The sequence below is a fragment of the Chaetodon auriga genome, chromosome 3, assembly GCF_051107435.1.
Source record: "Chaetodon auriga isolate fChaAug3 chromosome 3, fChaAug3.hap1, whole genome shotgun sequence".
Lineage (NCBI taxonomy): Eukaryota > Metazoa > Chordata > Actinopteri > Chaetodontiformes > Chaetodontidae > Chaetodon > Chaetodon auriga.
This window is the reverse complement of record NC_135076.1, coordinates 20,858,429-20,877,691: the sequence shown is the minus strand read 5'-3', so window position 1 is coordinate 20,877,691 and position 19,263 is coordinate 20,858,429. Positions and strand designations below refer to the sequence as shown.

Below are 19,263 nucleotides of genomic sequence, written 5' to 3'. Positions count from 1 at the left end.
TTTTCACCACATCATGCACTATACAGACACTTCATGCCAAATTGATGAGCATCTGTCGTCTGTAGTCTCACAATGTAAATTATTCTGACGCTTGACACTTTGATATATATATAGATTTTTTTTACATATATTTTTCATATATAAAAGAAAAATCCCCTGCTGGTCTGAAAAAAGGACACTCCCCCTGCTGATAACTCACTGCTAACACAAAATATAGAAAGTGTCATGAATAACAGTCATGATGACCCCAAGTGGACATGTGGGATTACTGCAACTCAGCACTATTTTGTTGTGTTCATGTGCCTTTTTATTTAAGATTCCAGCAAGCACTGAATTCTATAAAGGCGGAAGTACAGTATTCAAATAATTTATTTGTTAATCAAAGTAATTTATATATAAACATATGTACGATACTACAACAGCAACAACTACTAGTACGAATAATAATCTAAAGTTGAAGAGCGGATCCAGGATAAAAACCACAGGACTGAGGAAACTAAAATCAGACAATAAATAATACAAAACATTGGAAGAACCAACAGTAAAGATAAAAACAACATTAACAACCGAACAGGTAAGACATGTTAGAAATAAAATAGCGTGATAGCACTGAGAATGAATAATATAAAAAGTTTTGAGAAGTGATTCAAAAGATGTCACTGATTCTGAGTTCCAGAGCTGAAGGGCCACACGGCTGTAAAATCCTGGTCTTTAGTGTTTATCTGGAATTTAGGAGCAACCAGCAGAGGCGTGTTTGAAGACCTGAGGCTGCTCATGGTGGAGCAGCAATTTAGCAGAATAGCTGGGAGGTAAACCATGAGGTTTTTTGCATATATACACACACACACACACACACACACACACACATACAAACAGCCCTTCCCCTGAAAAAAGGGTCTCAGGCTAAGTCTTCCCAGGACACGTCTGGCTTTTCATACAGTCAAACACATAGAGCACGTTCCAAAAAAGGGAGCCAAGAGCCAAATACCACCTGATTTAGCTGCTATTCCTTTCAAATAATACTTCATCTTGTCTAACATACATTGCATTTTCCAATTGAACAACATCTTGTGACAAAGGGAAGTAAAAACACATCTCATTTATATCTTGTACACCTATTGAATCTACTCCTAGTTGTCTGCACTGCATTTAAACCACACATTCGAATGTCGACAGCATCATTTTTAAAAATGCAAATCATGTCATTAAGCTAAACCTGAGGGATTCCTATTGCTGCAAAGATAAACACTGAAACCTAAAATTTGCTTTCATTCAATCCAGTGTCCTTAGCTTTATTACTACCATCCCGGAGGGAATTACATCACAAAGAAGCAGCTTCTTTTGCAGATTGGGTGTCATTACACAGCAAAGAAAACGAAACCCTCGTCCTTTTAGTGGCGCCCATTCACCTTCAGGACAAAGGGGACAGTCAGGGCAGCTATCATAAGAACACTGAGCCCCCAAGGGCACCAGGAAATAGACTGTTTCACTCAAACATGCCTTGTTTGTTCATGATTTGAAGGCAGACTTTTTTTTGTTAGTGTTTTGAAGGGCATTTTTTGGAGAGTAGCGCTTTCTCTATTTAAGGGTAAACTCTGAGTTCAACGACAATATCTTAAAAAGGCCAAGAATTTAAATGATATGTTATTGAGACTTTCATATAAAAAAAGAGCAGCATGGACTGCCAAACATCCAGAAATGCTTGTGGGATCATTCTTCTCCTTCTGTCCTATATGTGGCTTAAGAGGAGGGGTTGTTTTCTCAGGACCTTTACCAGAGGGCTGGGCTTTGGTGGGACAAGTGGGCTGGCTGCTCTGCCTGCAGGATGAGAGGAAAGAAAAAAAAATGGAAAAGAGGGAGGGCGGAGTGGGGGTTTTGTAAAGGCCTTTTCCAGCCCTTCTACTCTTTCAATTTATAGGTCCTCCACACACACACCCACATGCAGGCACACGCACACGCACGCACACTCACACACACAGACAGCAGAGCCCAGTAGACAAAGTCAGGATATGACATCATCCACAGGAAGAGAAGCTAAACAACTTTTTCTCTCTTTACTGTGTTGTCTGTGCTGCTGAGTGAAGTTGGAGCCTCTCGGTCTGTTAGCAGCCGGCAGAGAAGGCGAGGATCCAGAGGTGCTAGAGGGGGGCAGAGCAGCTGGATCTGTCCTCCACGGGCACATAAAAGACAAGGGGTCCGGCGCCCGAATCCTCCCTGAACTTCCCTCGACGTTCCCCCTCATTCCAGACCCTCCGCTGCAGGATTTTGGCCAGGTACAGTCCATCCAGCCTTTTTCCATTCTGTAATCATTTGATCACCCTCTGACTCGTTTCTGTTTGCTGTGACTTGCAGTGCTTTTCTTTTTTTTTTTCATTCTCATTCACGAGTCGGGTCTTGAGAGGACTTTTGTGGTCTGCAGAGTTAGAGGCAAATTCCATAACAACCGTGAACCAGCATACCAACAGTGCGTGATCAGACATGCTTCAGTCTGAGGCTGTTGAGGCATGCAGGGTGACGCAAAGTGATCAAAATTGAAGTTACTCTGACACACATGTTGTCACTTTTTGTCCAAACTATTGCTATCTTCAGTAACTAAGAGTGTCTGAGTTTAATGTTTGACTGAAACAGTGTGTCCCTGTGTCGAGTACTGAATGAAACACTAAGTACGAGCCTTCCTCAGAAGCCCTTTTGTTTATAGACACATTGAAAGCAATCTCATGACCACGTATTTACGGTCCCCCAGTGGTGAGAACTGTCAAAGCTCATGGAAAGAAAAAGCACCCCTCTCATATATCAAATGCTATTAAATCATCGCTTTCCTCAAATTCATGACAGTGAACTGAACCCAGCAGAGCTGTAAGAGTGCAGACATGTGAGGAGTCTGTGGAAATGAGGTATTCAGTCAGCAGAAGTTCAACACCCGTATCAGTGCTTGGTCTATAACATGAACACAGATGATAATGCAGAGACAGAAACTTCTGCTAATTTGAGTCAACAACCACAGGAAACATTGAGACCGGCAGTTCAGAATGGGACACAAATGCGGATATAGTATCATGTTGCAACCACGGTCACTCGAATGTGGCTGCAGTGTCAAATCTGTGGAGGCAACATATGCTACAGTCTTCCAAAGTACTGAATGGAAACACACATCTCAGTGTAATGAAATGTAACCCTTTCAGCTCTGTGACGTACCTACAGTTTATTTTTAATAAACTGCTCATCTTATTTTCCTGTAATTACCTACAACCTTCAAATGGTAACGTTTATGTTTTATCATCCTAACCATTCATTGAGGTCACGCTCCTGATCAGTGTGTATCATCTGCCAGATGGTTAATAGCTATCAGGCAGAAGAAAAATCATCTGTCGGTAATCTGTTGGTTGTGTTTCATATCCCAAGACTCATTTCCCAGAAGGGGAAATGACAGCCTGTGTTTTTCATCAGCTGCCATGTTCAGTATTTTAACACCAAACTAAGTCGTCACAGCATTTACTTTTATACCCCAGTGTTCTGAACGCGAGGCACAGCGCTGCGTCTGAGCAAAGTACAATACTCTCTAGAATTGTTTAATCTTCGGTGAGTCACAGGACGCCATTCATTTTCTCAATTATGCATGACTCCAGCAGGCTGAATTTTACCACAACCCACCGAAACCGTATCTATTTTTATCAATGGGTGCTGCAGAGTGTCTTGTGATAAGGTCATTTTGGTCACACAGAGCAGTGGAGGCAATAATGGCACATTCGGGATGAGCTCTCTGGTTTGGGGGAACATTCATTTCTCAGTGCAGTATGTACTTTTCCTTTGATCTAATTCCTGAAAATGTTTGACCTGTGAATTTTAATGTCATGCCAGCCTACTTCATGTTTTTTATGGCAGAAGCGCTCTCTCTTTTTTTTTTTTTCGTTTTTTGGCAAAACCCTTTTGTAAACAGTGTGACTGATATGTATGATTATGTAGTTATACCTTTGATGTTTTGGTCATATGCAATTTTTGGTCACTCTGGCCTAAAGCGGTGCATCGACAGGAAAGGAATAACCCTCTGACTTCTCTTGTTGCTCTGCTTCACAGAAACGTCCCGCCATCTGAAAACAAGTGCTCCCCGCAATCTTTACACGACAGACGTTGACCCCCTGTGACCTGATTTCCCAGCTGAAACCAGCCTGGTTCCATCTATCAGGAAGGTCGGGCTTTATCCAACTCAAAACTATTTATCATTCTGGAGAGCTTATTCTCCCCTTATCTCTGGGGAAACGACTGAGTCGATGGCGTTGTGTCTTGGACAAGTGTTCAGCAAAGACAAAACATTCAGACCAAGGAAGCGGTTTGAACCGGGCACTCAGCGCTTTGAACTCTACAAGAAGGCCCAGGCCTCGCTCAAGTCCGGCTTGGACCTGAGGAAAGTGGTTCAGCTGCCGGAGGGAGAGAACATCAATGACTGGATTGCTGTTCACGTGGTGGATTTCTTTAACAGGATCAACTTGATCTATGGCACGATGAGCGAGTTCTGCACCGAGCGCACATGTCCCATCATGTCTGGGGGGCTGCGGTACGAGTACAGGTGGCAGGACGGTGACGACTACAAGAAACCCACCAAGCTGCCCGCTCTCAAGTACATGAACCTGCTGATGGACTGGATAGAGTCGCTCATCAATGATGAAGACATCTTCCCCACCAGAGTAGGTGTGTGAGGAGTCTACAGAGTTCAGACTGTTATTAAGTGCGCAACCTAATACATTGATTGCTGCCTGCACTGATGTTGGGCTTCATCGGTGCTGATGTGTCAGCCCGGAGCGCTGTGCTGTTCCCCTTCATTAACATCTCAAATGGGATGATAAAGTTCAAGCAGAGGTTAATTAAACGATAAGGTTGGCATTTAGAGGAGATCGAATGGGTCAGTGTTGTGTTATTTTATCTCGGCACCAGATTGATATCAACGTTTATTAGTGGTGAGACTTTCATGCATAATGGAGGAGTGAGCTCAGCCGTTAGCACAGAAAGCAAAATGCTCCTCTGTCTGAACCAATCAGGGGCCTCTGTGTGGATTTGGCATGATTTTCCTTTGGGAGCTCTGGTTTCTTCCAACAAATTTCCCATAGGTGTGCATGAGTTTTGTGTATTTGTTAGCGTGTGATCGATTGGCAATTTGTCCTGGCTGTTTCCAAACCTTTTGCCTAATGTGTCCACAGTACCCCAGGGCCCTGAGCGGGACTGAACGGGGACACAAAAATGGGTGGACAGAATAATCAGATGTAGAACAAAATGTTATAGTACAGTGGTTCCCGATCGTTTTAGTCCGGCGTTCCTCCCGAGCCCTCTCAGATGAGCTCAAGTACCCCATAGATGGGATAGCTTGGAGGGATTGTTTGATAGTTTTTCACCGTGGTGAAAACACAGCAGCTTCTTTGGCTTCATAGTCGGACTGGCCACCGGGAGAAATCCTTGTCAATTTAATATAAAAAAGATCAGGCTCACACTAATTTGTAATCCTATTTATGTCATAATTTTTTCGAATATGTAGATAATCTTTTTTTTCTTTAAAATCATTTTTTTTATACTCTGTAACTTCGTAGCAGAAGTACCCCCTGGGTTACATGTACCCCTGGCTGAGAACCACAGCTTTATTGCACCCTTACTTAAAACTATATTAAAGAGAGTATTTCAGCTATAAGAGCCTTTTGTCAGTTCACACAAAGCCTAGAGGCAATTTTGAGATGGACTGAGGCCTCATGCAACAGAAAATTGTCTTGTTCTACATTTCTGAATGAAGGTGCAATGGATTATTATGCTCCAGGCCGTACCTCTTCTCTTTCATGTCTGCTTTTAATCGACACAGTACCTGAAAAGAGGCTGTGCTCAGAATTCTTGTCACTGTAAACAATTAATCATGCAAATCAGATTTCAGTAAGATATATCTGTTGAGGAGAAATGATATTCCTCACTAAATATTACATCTGCTAAATGATGGTTTCACCTCTCTCCTTTCTTCACACTAGGTGTACCTTTCCCCAAGAACTTCCAGCAGGTGTGCAAGAAGATCCTGAGCCGTCTCTTCAGGGTGTTTGTGCATGTTTACATCCATCACTTTGACAGCATCTGCAGCATGGGTGCTGAAGCCCACATCAATACCTGCTACAAGCACTACTACTACTTCATCTCCGAGTTCAACCTCATTGATCACTCTGAACTGGAGCCCCTGGTGAGACAATAGTGTGACCTCAGAAGCGTGAGGGTGAGGATAGAGAGCACGAGAGAGAGAGAGGTTGAGATGGATGTTTTGTGTCGGGAGGGTTGCCGGTATCACTCGCATAACTGTCAGTTTAGCAGAAAACATGAGCCACCGTGCCTTCTATAACCTTGTTGTGCAACATGCTTGGTGAGGTTGAGTTCTGTCTTCATGTCAGTGTGTTTTCCACATGCAGAGAAAAGAAAATAATAGCAATTTTTGTCTACTGCAGCCACACAGACTACACTTAGCTTTACTGTGGGCATACAACGCACGTTGTCCCAAAGATAATAATAATTTTCCATTTGACACGAGGAACGGAATCAGCATTCACTCCCTCCATTTTTCCATCATGAAGTAAATTCCTTTTATAGGAAATGGTTTGGTGCAACAACCCTCATAAGAGATGTTGCTGACTTTGTGCAATCATGTAATGAGGCAGAGTTTGTATAGTTGTTGCTTTTTCCAACAAAGGGACCTCCATCACACATGAGCAGATGGAGAATGGTGCTCAGAGAGTCAATAAAAGGCTTCAGTTATCATCATTATTAAAGCCAGGCTGTGTAATTCCCCTCGCAAAGTGAAACAGGGATGAGCCATTTACGTCAACACACTGCAGAAAAGATTAATCTTGTAGACAGACCCTGTTTTATTGCCCCACCTTTAGTCCAAGATGCAATCCTTCTTGTTGTTTTTCTTGCAGGAGCAACAGTCTTAATGTTCTTCATATTGACAGATTGCACTTCATAACAATCATTCATTGAATTTGACGTGTTAAACATGTTCTTTGTTTTCTTTTCTTACAGAAAGAGATGACAGAGAAGATATGCAATTAAACAAAACCACATGGACAAAGGAGTTTACATTTTGACGTTATCTGAGCCCCGTGAGAAATCATCGGCTTCCAAACACTCAGAACAAAGAACAATTTCACATAAAGTTGTATGAGTGGTTTTCTAAGCATAACTGGGAAGGTCCACTATCTTACCACACTTCTTCAGACGGCGGCCCTGTGCCTTCACAGAGGTTTTTACTTACAATAATTATGGTGGTTCATGCCATCATTATAGGACTTGGTGTTGGTTTATAATACTACATCTCCTGTACTCATGTTTATTTTCTTTCCTCCTGTGCATGTATGTTATGTTTGACCTTTTAATACACAGTGCTGAGTCTTTTTAGTGAATGAAACTTTGTTTTTTTTTTTTAATTTGATGTCAGTGTTTTTATAGTTTGAACATAAAAATGCAGCCTAAAAAATGATCATGGTTTTTACAAATGTGTTTTTATGTATTTCACTGCATCAGAAATTACATCGTGATTTCATCATCAAAGCCAACAGTGTAAGTGAAAAGACACAATACTTTTTTCCCCACTATCATATATCAATTATATTACATTTATTAACATATAGTTGCTTTTAAGGTTTGGTTTGCTACACAGGCTGAATTCAGTCTGAGGCCAAAACCAACAAAAAGATGGTTTTCATCAGATAAGTGTGGACGGGGATAGACCATAAACTAAAAAATAACAATGATGAAACATTGCAGGTATGTGGCGTGAGCCCTGCTTCCTCTTGCCGGTGCTGACCTGCCAAAACTGCAAATTTAAATACAGGTCATCATCATGCACAAAAAATCCCCACTACGTGGATTGAGGCGTGGCGGGGACTGAAACCAAGTGACGTAGTCGTGACAGCAGTCGTCTCGACCAATGGAAGACGTAGGTATGCAAAATGGGGCGGAGCAAACGTCTGTTTATGTGTTTTCCCGCCCTGTGCGTCACCGGCTGCCTGACTGATGGATCCCAGCTAGCAATGGATGCTTGCATCAGCTGTCAGAGGCTTTGACAGGGGATTTCGCTGGTTTGGACACAGGGTCCAGGTTAGACGGTTTTATTGCATTTATATTTTCGTTTTTAGGATATTTTCCTCGGTCTCTAAATACAAACTAGCGAATGGACGGTAATCGGCAGGACTAGCTAGCTAAGGGTTCTTGCTTGCTAGCTAGCTGTGGCTAACAACAATAACATAACGTTGGATTGTACAGTCAGCAGTTAGCGCTGACTCCAGCTGTTCTAGCGGTCTGGTTAATCTTGTATAAAATGTTCCATCTTGGTACGGCTGCTTAGGTTAGTCTAACATTGCTAATGTTAAGTGACGACGTGGCTATTTTTACCTGTAGTCCAGGCTGTCGGTACACACTTGCTAGCTACTGAGCTTCATAAGGACACCAACAGTAAGCGAAATATGCACTATGCCTTGAGCTGGTGTAACGCTACATGTTATAGCTACGTACTATCGTCTTTAAAAGCAGTCCAGTGTATTCACACGGCGGAAAGCTACAGCTAACCTGTCATACAGACTGGACTTGAACCTTCTGCAGCTTTTCTGTCACTCATTAGCTGCAAACAAGCAGGAACAAAATATGACATCAGAGGAAGCCTTTCTGAAACTTTTATGCACGTCAGGTTGTGATTAATGAATGTTTTTGTTTCCTTTTTAATTGATTCAACTGTTAGACTTACCACCGCTTTCTAATGCCGTGTTATCGTGTGTATGTATGCCTCTGCTGATGAAGTTTGTTCCAGATAAAATCAATATTTGTCATGTTCTCTCAGTTGGCAGATATGGTGAGGCACAGCACGATGACGGAGTTGCAAGCCTTCCAGCATTCTCTACAGGTGGGATCTGAACTGCTGATAATACTGATGAAACCTCTAACTTACTGAAACATGTTGTGTCAGATGCGACCAAGCTGCCAGAAAGTTAGTCCACAGACTATCAAGGTTATCTGTGCAGAAATGTAGAAGTTCCATTGCTCTGCATGAGTCACACACTGTGACTGCTTGTGTAAGTGCTTCTGGTAATATCCAGAATGAGATAAGGCCTGTCGTGGCGTTTCCTGTAGTCTCATCAGGCCAGTGTTGTGGCTGAGTGCCACGGGGGAATATAATCAGCCTGGCTGTAGCACACTGTGTGGGTCATTTGTGTCTGCAAAAGACAGTATTATGAAGGTTAGTCTATGTTTTATTTGTTAGCCTGCCAGAGACTGTTTTGTAAGGTGTTTTAGAAAGTTATTTAAGTGCTTTAACACTGAGAACAAAGTGTGAGAATTGCGTATTCCTTCTCATGCTTTCTCTACTGTCTCTACTGCCACGTCCTGATCACTCTGGCTACTCTCGCACTTTCCCCCCCGCTCTCTCTTCCCCTCCATGTGGCCTCCTTCTCTGTGTTACAGGGTAACTCCCTGGCTGTGGGCCAAGTGGGGCAGAGCTGCGGGGGAACGCAGGAGAATGGAATTGCTTCAGAGGAGAGACAGCACCTTTCCCAAGGCCCAGCAGGTACAATGGCTCTGATTCTGCTGAATCTTAGGGTGCATACAGCAACACAGAGGCAAAGTCTGTATCATCTTAACTCATTATCTTGCATGTGGATTATTCTGCAGAAATTGAGAAAAGCCAGCCAGTGAACATCCCAGATGCAGCTAAAAGAAAGAAGAAGAAAAGAACGAGAGCAACAGACAGCTTCACGGGCACTTTCGATGGTAATGAAGCTCATGTTAACAGTAGAAATTTGATCTTTTATTCAAAAGATAAAAGATAACAGAAACACCCGCTGCAGGCTCATATGTCACGTTTTCTTCAGATCTCTACAAGCTGACAGATGAGGTGCTTGGTCAAGGGGCTTATGCTAAAGTTCAAGGATGCATAAGTCTGCAGAATGGACACGAGTTTGCTGTGAAGGTGAGTACGGATATTTTGTAAGCAACACAACACAAATTAACACCACTTTTAAAATATGGCTTGTGTTGTACCTGATGGACAACCTTGACAAAAAAGTTGTGAAACCAGTTTTAGATGCATTTATTTGCATAGTGTATGTACTTAAAGGGAATCACCCTCATTCAAAGGGTCTTCAGAATCAGAATCAGAATCAGAATCAGAAATCAGAATCAGAAAAAGCTTTATTGCCAAGAATGCTTTTACACATACGAGGAATTTTTTCTGGTGAAATTGGTGCATGACACATCTACTAAAATATGACACATCTACTAAAATAAGAGCATAAAAAATAACAATTTAAATATATATACAGAAGTCTGTTATTGTTAGAAACACAGTACTGTTTTTCAGAAAGAAGTCCCAGTTGAGCGTTAATGTAACGCATAGAGTTGTAAGTGTTTACACAAACACTTAGTCTTTTTTCATAGGTTCGTTGAGCACACAAGGTTTTCTACAGTGTTTAGTTAAACCGAAGGATAAAGCTTATTTTAATGGTAAATGGACTGTATTTGTATAACGCTTTTTGCAACACAAGTCTGCATTCACCTGTTTCACACAGCGGCTAAGCCACCTGCTCATTACGAGCGCTTCCCATTCAAGCACAGCATTGAAATTTTGTGGTTCGGTATCTTGCCCAAGGATACACCGACCTTCTGATCACTCTACCACTCTACCTCCTGACAGAATTGCAGAACAGAATAATACTCAATCCAAAGCCAGCTTGTGTGTTTTCATGTTGTAAAGTAAAAATGTTTACATTTTAATTTAGGCAACTAATAGTGTTCTATCTGTTTTTGCTCTGCAAAGATCATAGAAAAGAGTGCAGGGCACAGCCGCAGCAGAGTGTTTCGAGAGGTGGAGACTCTCTACCAGTGCCAAGGAAACAGGTGAGTGTATTTACTATGAGCAGTGTTTGATCTAAATTAAAGCCACCACAGAATGAAACAGATTCTGATTGTTGGCAAATACCTTGATGCAGGAACATTTTGGAACTGATCCAGTTCTTTGAAGACAGCTCCTGCTTTTATTTGGTTTTTGAAAAGCTGCGTGGAGGTAAGAATAAATAAATAACTCATCAAGTACGTCGGCATACACTCTGCTTTTCCAGATGACTCCAGATTATACGCACGCTGATTGCTGCGAGTGATTGTTTTCTCTTCCTTCAGGCTCCATTCTGACACACATCCAGAACCGAAAACACTTTGATGAGCTGGAGGCCAGTAAGGTGGTCAGGGACATTGCCCAAGCCCTTGACTTCCTACACACAAAAGGTAGGTCATCATTTGAACAGCTGCCAAAGTCCACAGAGAAAAGCTCTGGATTTTTAGTGTCGTCATGGTGAAAATGTGTTTTTTTTTTCTGCAGGCATTGCCCACAGAGACCTGAAGCTGGAGAACATCCTTTGTGAATACACTGATCGGGTAAGTGACTTTTAAAGGACAAGAAGCTTTCAGAAGTACATTTTCGCAAGTAAAACAATGGACCTGCTTGTATGATATGAGGCAGTACTGTGCTACTTATGTGCTTAGTGGCATACAGAGTATCTAAAATTGACTCCACGTTGATGAAATACAACATTAAAATATTCTTGCACATATTTGTTTGTGATAAAAGCACAATATAATATTTGTCCTCGGTCTTTCCACTCAGGTGTCCCCTGTTAAGATCTGCGATTTTGACTTGGGAAGTGGAGTGAAGCTCAGCAGTGCCTGTACGCCCATAACGACTCCGGAGCTCACCACACCGGTAACAGTCTGGTTTTGAATTCACAGCTAATACAGACTAACAGAACCAGTCTAATGGACAGCAGTGACTGGAAACGTCATGCTTTTTATGTATTTTTGCCCTCTCTCAGTGTGGTTCAGCAGAGTACATGGCTCCAGAGGTAGTGGAGGTGTTCACTGATGAGGCCTCCTTCTACGACAAGCGCTGCGACCTTTGGAGTCTCGGGGTCATCCTGTACATCCTGCTGAGCGGCAGCCCCCCCTTCACAGGCCACTGCGGCACTGACTGCGGCTGGGATCGAGGAGAAACCTGCAGAACCTGCCAGGTAAGGTCGCCCAGTCAGCTTCTGTGCTCTGTCGGTCTCCATCTCACCTGATACTCCTGTGAGTGTTCACTTCCTGCAGTGTTTACATCACAAAGCTACAGAGTTCTTCCTCTGTCACTGACCTGAAACTGTTATTCCACCATGTCACAGTCATGATATTACTGCTTTTGCTCAGGAAGCTGGGACATACATGTTTTCATGTTTCACTACAGCAACAGCAGTAACATGTCTTGGAAAAATTGACTCTTTTCACCATTACTGTTGCTCCCTCATTGAGCTGAGGTATCTATCACTTTGATATCGAAGATGTAGTTAATTGATCACAGAAGATGGTTCATAGAAGATAGTTTAACAAAGCTGAAATGATTACTCAACAGGAATTTAATTGCCTACTGTTCTGGTAACGGATATTTTCAAAGCAAAATCTAACCTATTTGCCAAAATTCTGGAGACCAAACTATTAATCAAGAAAATAACCAGTAGATTAATTAATTGAAATAATCGTGCATGTTAAGCAAGGCCCCCGGGCAGAATCGAATGCGACAGTTATATAGTTTGTATTAAGAAGATAGAATATCAGCTATACAGTAAATATATGTTTGCCTGCCACAGTCGGGCTTTGTTCCTCAACAGTAATCATGCTGAATGAGCCTACTTGCACATTTTCCACCGGGCATGGCTGCGTCATTTTGCGGCTGTGACAGCTGGACCTGATCGCGCCCATTCCAGACTTGTGATTCCACGTGTTTCAGAAGCGGCTCTCTGCTCTGCTCCACTGAAAATACACGCCCAGTCTATTTTTACAACAGACAAAAAAAAGAAACCTTTCATCTACCTGGCCTGCTTACCTGTGGTAGAGGCACAGACATCAAGGAAATAACCAAGTCAATGAAATCTGAGCGAGTCAATGAAATTGTTGAGGCAACGTGCTTCAGATTCGCTCCCGGTGGAGCATGAAGCCACGCAGAGGACAGGACAAAACCAGACTGCAGCAGTGCCTGGTGGAATCAAGCTGTTAGTTCGCTTGTATCTAATCTAAGTCTGTTCTGTAAACCATTAGGAACAAAAAACGCATGTGTCTGTGGAGCTTGATTTTGCTGTTACTGCATCTGTTCTTCTGGACATGAGTTGTTTTCCTCTGCTGTCTCCTGATTATCACCGGAGACTGGTTTTAATGTTGAGTCTGTTGGCTGGAGGAGACACTGGAGGAGCAACATGTGGCCATCAGCAGATTTTCTTCCATAATTAGTGTCTGATGTGTGCTTCATGTTGGAAAACGCACGCATGCAGACACTACTGCTGGGCCAGATTTAGGATGGAGAATGTCATCACTGGACTTCAGTTTGACAGGATGTATTGTCTCCTCAGAGTCACCTGTTCGAGAGCATCCAGCAGGGCAAGTATGAATTTCCAGAGAAGGACTGGGCTCACATCACAGAGGGGGCCAAGGACCTCATATCTAAGCTGTTGGTTCGGGACGCAACTCTCCGCCTCAGTGCTGCTCAGGTCCTCACGCACCCTTGGGTGCAGGGGGTGGGTGTCTTGACTTGGTGCTTTAATATTGTCGGATACAAAACCACTGCATCGCTCATCCAGTGCTATTTTTACCTTATTTAAAACTGTGATTTCACATCAATTATTCATTTTCTGGTTTTACAGAACGCTCCAGAGAGAGGTCTTCCAACTCCTCATGTTCTACAAAGGTATGACAGCTTAGACAGTCAAGTCTAAGACCAGGAGCAGACTGCACAATGCTTTTTGTTTTTGACAATGGTCACTGTGTCAAGACAAAAACAAATCTGACATGCAAGTCCTTTTACACGTCACACTACACAAGTACAGACGGCCAGTTGTCGTTCATGGTCGGCCACGAGCCAAATCATCTCAAAATTGGCCTAGATTCATGTAGTCTGATCCCGGCATAATGTATTTGTGAAGTTTATAAGGTGCTTTAAACAAAAGTTTGTATTTTAAAAGCTCTATAGAGGACGTAGATTCAGATTAAAGCAACAGCGACTTTTTTGATAGGACAGCAGGCAGGAATCGATGCTACTGAGGAGTGAAAACCTTCAGCTGTCTCAGATCCTCTTCTGCCTCCTCTTCTTTCAGGAACAGCAGCACCAAAGACCTGACCCAGTTTGCAGCAGAAGCCATCGCCTTTAACCGGCAGCTATCTCAGCACGACGAGCAGCAGGAGGATGTCGGGGCCATCGTTTGCTCCATGAGGCTTTCTCCTCCTTCCAACTCCAGACTGGCCCGCAGACGGGCGCAGTCCAACGCCCTGCGCACCAGGGACTTCGCACCCGCCGTGGACGACCTCGCAGCCTGAAGGCCCACTACCAAGTCCCCTCGTCATTGTGTTCTTACTGATTTTAACCTGTGTGTGTGTGTGTGCGCGCGTGCGTGCGTGTGTGTTTTCACAGGGAGCCTGGTCAGATCAGTCACAGTATCAGAAATGACTGCTCTGTTCTCGGTGTTAAAGCTCTTTCCCATGGCCAGTAATCTTATCACTTAGATAGGGTTGGAGCACCGAGGGGACGGCTAATCCTCGGCTACGGCTCCCTAATTGAAAACATAGTTGACCCTCCTGAGATCTGTCCAGGAATTGTTTTAAGCTGACTGAGTTTTAAACAAGAACTGTTTCACTTGAGCATAGCTTTGGTTTTATTTTATTTACAGTTTTTTTCAGTTCACTTTATTTAGTTTCGCGTTGACGTTGATAAAGACGTTTTTACGACGACCCCGATGCAGCAGAAACCGCTCTTAATGCCAGCAGATATCTGATCAGTGCATATCATTATCAACACAGCATTACATGGATACAACACAGTTTTGCAGCTGTTTCTGACTGAGTGCAATATAATCTCATTTTGATAGATTTTATTTTTCTGGTCGTCCAGCTGTGAACTGGTTAACACTCTATTTAAATGCTGCTCAGTTACTGAAGGAAAGTTCTCACTTATTTCTTGCTTTTTTTTAAGCATGTCAGTGTATGTGATTTGATGTGTGTGGATGTACGTGAGTTAAATGATAAGAATGGACGGCACTTACAGGAGAGCTTTTCTCCGTTTCACTTACTGAAGTCATTCTCGTGGAGGCCGCGTAAAGAACAATGTGAATGGACGTTGACGTCGGAGAAGACCCCCCGATCAAATTGTTTTGTATTTCTTATCATTTCACTTAGACACAAGCTACCTGTAGCACTGATGTACTTTAAAACAAGCCACTTACGTAGTTTATCCCAAAGGGAGAATGAAGCATCACAAATGATCAGCTTGGTCCAACAATGTGAATTCGACACCGACAGAAGTATTTATCTTTTAAGGGGTTTTTAACAGCTTTTTATCCTCATTAGAGGCCAACGTTACCTCAGACTTTTCTCTTTTGCACCACTTTTTTTTGCACGTTTTGTACTGTACAAACGTGACACCATCCCAAAAACACTTGCCCAGCTTCTTATTGTCTTACTGATTTGATCTCTTAGAGTGTTTTTAGTCTGAATGGCTTGTGTTGGTCGTATGTAGTTACCGAGGCTTAAAGGGGATTAATGAGTAGCTGATAGTTAAACTTTGTAGGTGAAGGATTCCAAACTGAGGCTGAATTGTTTTTATACGAGTGTTTTTTTTGTTCAGTTGTGTGTTTTTGGTTCTGGATGTGCCAGTGGAAAGAATAACAGACTGGTCGTACTAAGACTTTGATTTTTTTTTTTTTTTTTTTAAGAAAATATTTGTACTTTTTAAATTTTTTTTTCATTCTTTGAGAACCCTGTCTATGTTTGAATGGGGTCAATTATGGCAGCCCATCACTAATTTCACCCAACCCTTTAACTTCATGTGTTGCCCACTAAATGACTCCTCATTCCGCACTGTTGCCATAGACACCACATCCCTATAGGGCCCTCATTGGCTGGCAGGAATTGACAAGAGACATCTTAGGAAACATCCACTCGCTATGTTAAAGCCCCCTCAATGCATTAACAGTCATGAAGAACTCGTTTCCCCCGATCAACTTGTAATTGCATCAAATGAGATAATTGGTGTGCAATGATGGGGTCCCACTGACGTTTCTCAAAGGTCAAACGGGATCCTATGCATAATGCTCTCAGCGCAGAGCGTATGTTCATTGGTATGCTGTGTTCTCAATAAAAAGATCCTCCTCTTGTTTAATCTGTGTTACATCATTTAAACAATGTGCTCCATATACACATTCTTTATATAGGTGTGCTTTTGTTAAGACTTCTTTTAAAACAGATAAGTAAGTGCATCGTGCTCTCTCTAACCTCCATGGTTTTCATACTAAAAAGCCTCAGAACAAATGTACCTCTATCATAATTTAATATTGGACATAAAGAGACAAGCAGCAGTGTAACATTCAACGCCACCCCTCCTGCGGCTCGGCTTCCTCCGACGTCTCCGAGATTCCCCCAGATTTGTTCAGTGCAGACGTGCCAAAGCTTCATCACTTCACTGAACTTGATTTGATTGGACTGTTTGTCCCTGAGCCCTCTGGCGCCCCCAGCGGTCCGTCTTCATAATGACCTGTGGTGTGTGAGCAGCAGCGCGGCAGCACCTCACTGTAGCGTTCACCTGCCGGAGGGAGAGCTCACCTCCCGACCACAGTCTGTGCGACACCACATGATGGACGGACGACTGCATTTGAGTCTGATCTGAGGTAAGAGAGCATTTTAATGTTGCTGTGTGGTTGTTTTCAGGGTTTTCTGCTCTGTGCGCGGCTGACAGCGTGACCAGCAGAAAGGAAAATGTAGTTTTTCTGTTTGGATGTTATCACTGGGGATAGCAGTACTTTTAGTGGTATTGCCACATGCATGAAATGTTTTGCATGTTGAAGCCATCTTTTGTGGGTGCCACTGATTAATGGAGCAAAATAATTGCAGTAATGGCATTTTAGGAATTACTTTTGGATGAAAAGCTGAAAAAAAAAATCAAATGTTATAGAAACATGTTTTGCATGTGGAAGCCATTCTAAGTGGGTGTGACTAATTAATTCCATTTCTGGAGGGAATTACTTGCATTAGTGGCATTTTAGGAATTACTATTGAATGAAAAGTTTAGTTTACAAAACATTTCAAGTGTATAAAGTCTCTAAAACCTCTCACACTCGCTATTCTTCTTCAGCCACTTCACCCTCATCTCCCTCTGAAGCGATGAGTTCATTGACCAGTCAGTCATCTGATCATCAGCTTCTCTGCTTCCCACAGAGCTCTCCATGAGGCATGCCACTGCCTGAGAAAACCTCCAGACCATCTCCTTCCAAGAAGGTCCCCAAGCAGGGCGCCCGGCTGCGGCACCAGAGCCTGCCCTCCCCGCCGCTGTGCTGCGCCTGCGGTCTGTGCATCATGCTGGCTGGCATCAACATCACCCTGGTGGGAGCTTTTGCCTTTGCCACCTTCATCCCCACTGAAAACCCCCCCATCGTCATCGGGCCTCTTCTCTTATTGATAGCTTTCGCCTTCTTCACGGCCTGCTGTGTGGTCAGCAGGAGGCCCCCGGCCCACGTGGCCCACGAGGCTAAAGGAGGTGAGAAGTGGGGGCTGATGCAGATGGGGACGGCGGCGTTTGAGATGGAGACCAGCGAGCACACGCTGCAGGACACTACGGCTGTCCAGCTCAGCCCCACCAACTCCCCCACCTCGTCTCACAAGTCCAGCTCCAGCCAGGGGGGCGACGCCGCTCCTCCTGCAGGATGTCAGGATGGAGCCGGTGAGCTGCACATGTATGTCAGAGATGTCTGACGTGGGTGTCACTGGAGATAACCCCACCTTAACCTCTGAGTGCAAGCAGACCGCCCAGAACACTTCCTCTATAGAATGGGCTTTCTCGTGCCGTCTGAGCGTTTAATTATTCTGCTTTTGGAAATGTGTTGTGCTCTGATTGTAGCTTATTCTGTGTGTTTATTGCTCAGTTCCAGGATGTGCATTACTTTGCCAGAACAGAAACAGGAACAGGAGATGATACCTTAATCCAAGTGCCTGTTTGTATACCTCTCGCTGTATAAAACATCCAGTTAAGGCAGATTATCCTGCGCTCATGTCCTATGGATCGACTGTAGTTAGGATCTTCTCCATGAGTGTGTCCGGCCAAGCTTCTCTGAGTCATGAAAGCTGTTCCTGTGTAAGCCTGGTAAATCTCAGCCGCAGTGTTTCACACACTTTGACAAAACTGTTAATTTTTTCCGCTTTTTTAAGTGTTTGCATCAGCTGCAGTGAGTGAGTCGAGATCTGTGTCAAGTTGGATATTCAGGAACAAATTAGTGAATTGTAGGCCTATGTCGTGTTATATTATATTACTGTTATTGTGTTACGTCAGTACACGTTAAGAGCACCTGTGAGTTTTATAAATAAAGCTGAAATTTGATTGGATTGTCAATTATTTGGTGTGTTTCTGCTTAAAAATCAATAACTGTGACTTTGGTGAGGGTTTTAAAGATGAACAATAATCTGACAAAAACACTCTGATGCACAGAAACCAAACTCAAAACAAACACAATATGTGCTATTGTGTCAGGCTTCATATCAAATGCACTCAGGCTGTGAAGATAATTCATTGGTTATCTGAGAAAAGCCAGCGGCGGCAGTGCAAACAGCTCCTTCCCAACATGTTGCCCATCACTTGGCATCTGACTCAACAGCTGCTGGCAAAGGCGAGAGCCCTGTTTACTCACCATTATACATCTGCTGTCCACAAACACAGTGAGAGACACAGTGTGATCCCCGCACACGCAACTTGACCACTGGAAGAGATAACCGAACAGCCACCGCCTGCTGTTACTGCTCTCTGCTGTGTGTGTGTGGATGCAGCTTTATGAATGGCTGACAGCAGGCAGTGTGGGTGTCTGTAGTTATCCAGTGAGTCAGAAACATGACTGGTAGTGTTTCTGTAAAGAGGATGACATGTCTTAGCAACCTGAGCTCATTTTACTAAACTAGAAACAAGGTCATGTTGCTCTGAAGGATGCCACAGTGAAATTAATTCAGCGCAGAGCTGCAGGTTATCGTATAGTTACGCTAACAAAAGCCAGCGGCGGCAGCTCCTTCCCAACGCGAGCCGACGGCTGCTGGCAAAGCCGAGAGCCCTGTTTGCTCTCCATCTGCAAAGTGACTGCACAGTCAAACACAAGAAAAGTAATGTGACGTATGCAGTCCAATGCAGTGAGGAATGCACAGACATGTATATCAGGCAAA

General features: G+C 43.3%; 2 protein-coding genes and 1 pseudogene across 3 annotated transcripts; all 3 read left to right on the top strand.

Moving 5' to 3' along the window:
• Positions 1-1,943: 1,943 nt before the first annotated feature.
• Positions 1,944-7,483, top strand: mob3c (MOB kinase activator 3C). The gene is made up of 4 exons (XM_076726592.1): positions 1,944-2,273; positions 4,075-4,686; positions 6,000-6,202; positions 7,036-7,483. Exons 2-4 carry the CDS (start codon positions 4,269-4,271, stop codon positions 7,063-7,065), a joined length of 651 nt encoding a protein of 216 aa, XP_076582707.1. The 5' UTR covers positions 1,944-2,273; positions 4,075-4,268; the 3' UTR covers positions 7,066-7,483.
• Positions 7,484-8,012: 529 nt separating this feature from the next.
• Positions 8,013-16,228, top strand: mknk1 (MAPK interacting serine/threonine kinase 1). Its single transcript, XM_076727005.1, has 14 exons — positions 8,013-8,112; positions 8,849-8,911; positions 9,469-9,571; positions 9,676-9,774; positions 9,876-9,973; positions 10,820-10,899; positions 10,992-11,065; positions 11,179-11,283; positions 11,378-11,433; positions 11,663-11,758; positions 11,868-12,062; positions 13,431-13,595; positions 13,722-13,765; positions 14,172-16,228. The coding sequence occupies exons 1-14, from the start codon at positions 8,050-8,052 to the stop codon at positions 14,389-14,391; spliced, it is 1,461 nt and encodes a 486-aa protein (XP_076583120.1). The 5' UTR covers positions 8,013-8,049; the 3' UTR covers positions 14,392-16,228.
• A 489-nt stretch (positions 16,229-16,717) lies between these two features.
• LOC143318002 (transmembrane protein 275-like) lies at positions 16,718-17,920 on the top strand (annotated as a pseudogene). The gene is made up of 2 exons (XR_013076985.1): positions 16,718-16,733; positions 17,198-17,920. The product of XR_013076985.1 is annotated as a transmembrane protein 275-like (transcript).
• Positions 17,921-19,263: the final 1,343 nt, after the last annotated feature.

Coding starts and splice junctions, on each gene's coding strand:
- mob3c (XM_076726592.1), top strand. CDS start 4,269: ATGGCGTTGTGTCTTGGACAAGTGTTCAGCAAAGACAAAACATTCAGA. Junction 4,687..5,999: donor CATCTTCCCCACCAGAGTAG/GTGTGTGAGGAG, acceptor TCTTCACACTAG/GTGTACCTTTCCCCAAGAAC. Junction 6,203..7,035: donor ACTCTGAACTGGAGCCCCTG/GTGAGACAATAG, acceptor CTTTTCTTACAG/AAAGAGATGACAGAGAAGAT.
- mknk1 (XM_076727005.1), top strand. CDS start 8,050: ATGCTTGCATCAGCTGTCAGAGGCTTTGACAGGGGATTTCGCTGGTTT. Junction 9,775..9,875: donor CTTCACGGGCACTTTCGATG/GTAATGAAGCTC, acceptor CGTTTTCTTCAG/ATCTCTACAAGCTGACAGAT. Junction 13,596..13,721: donor CGCACCCTTGGGTGCAGGGG/GTGGGTGTCTTG, acceptor CTGGTTTTACAG/AACGCTCCAGAGAGAGGTCT.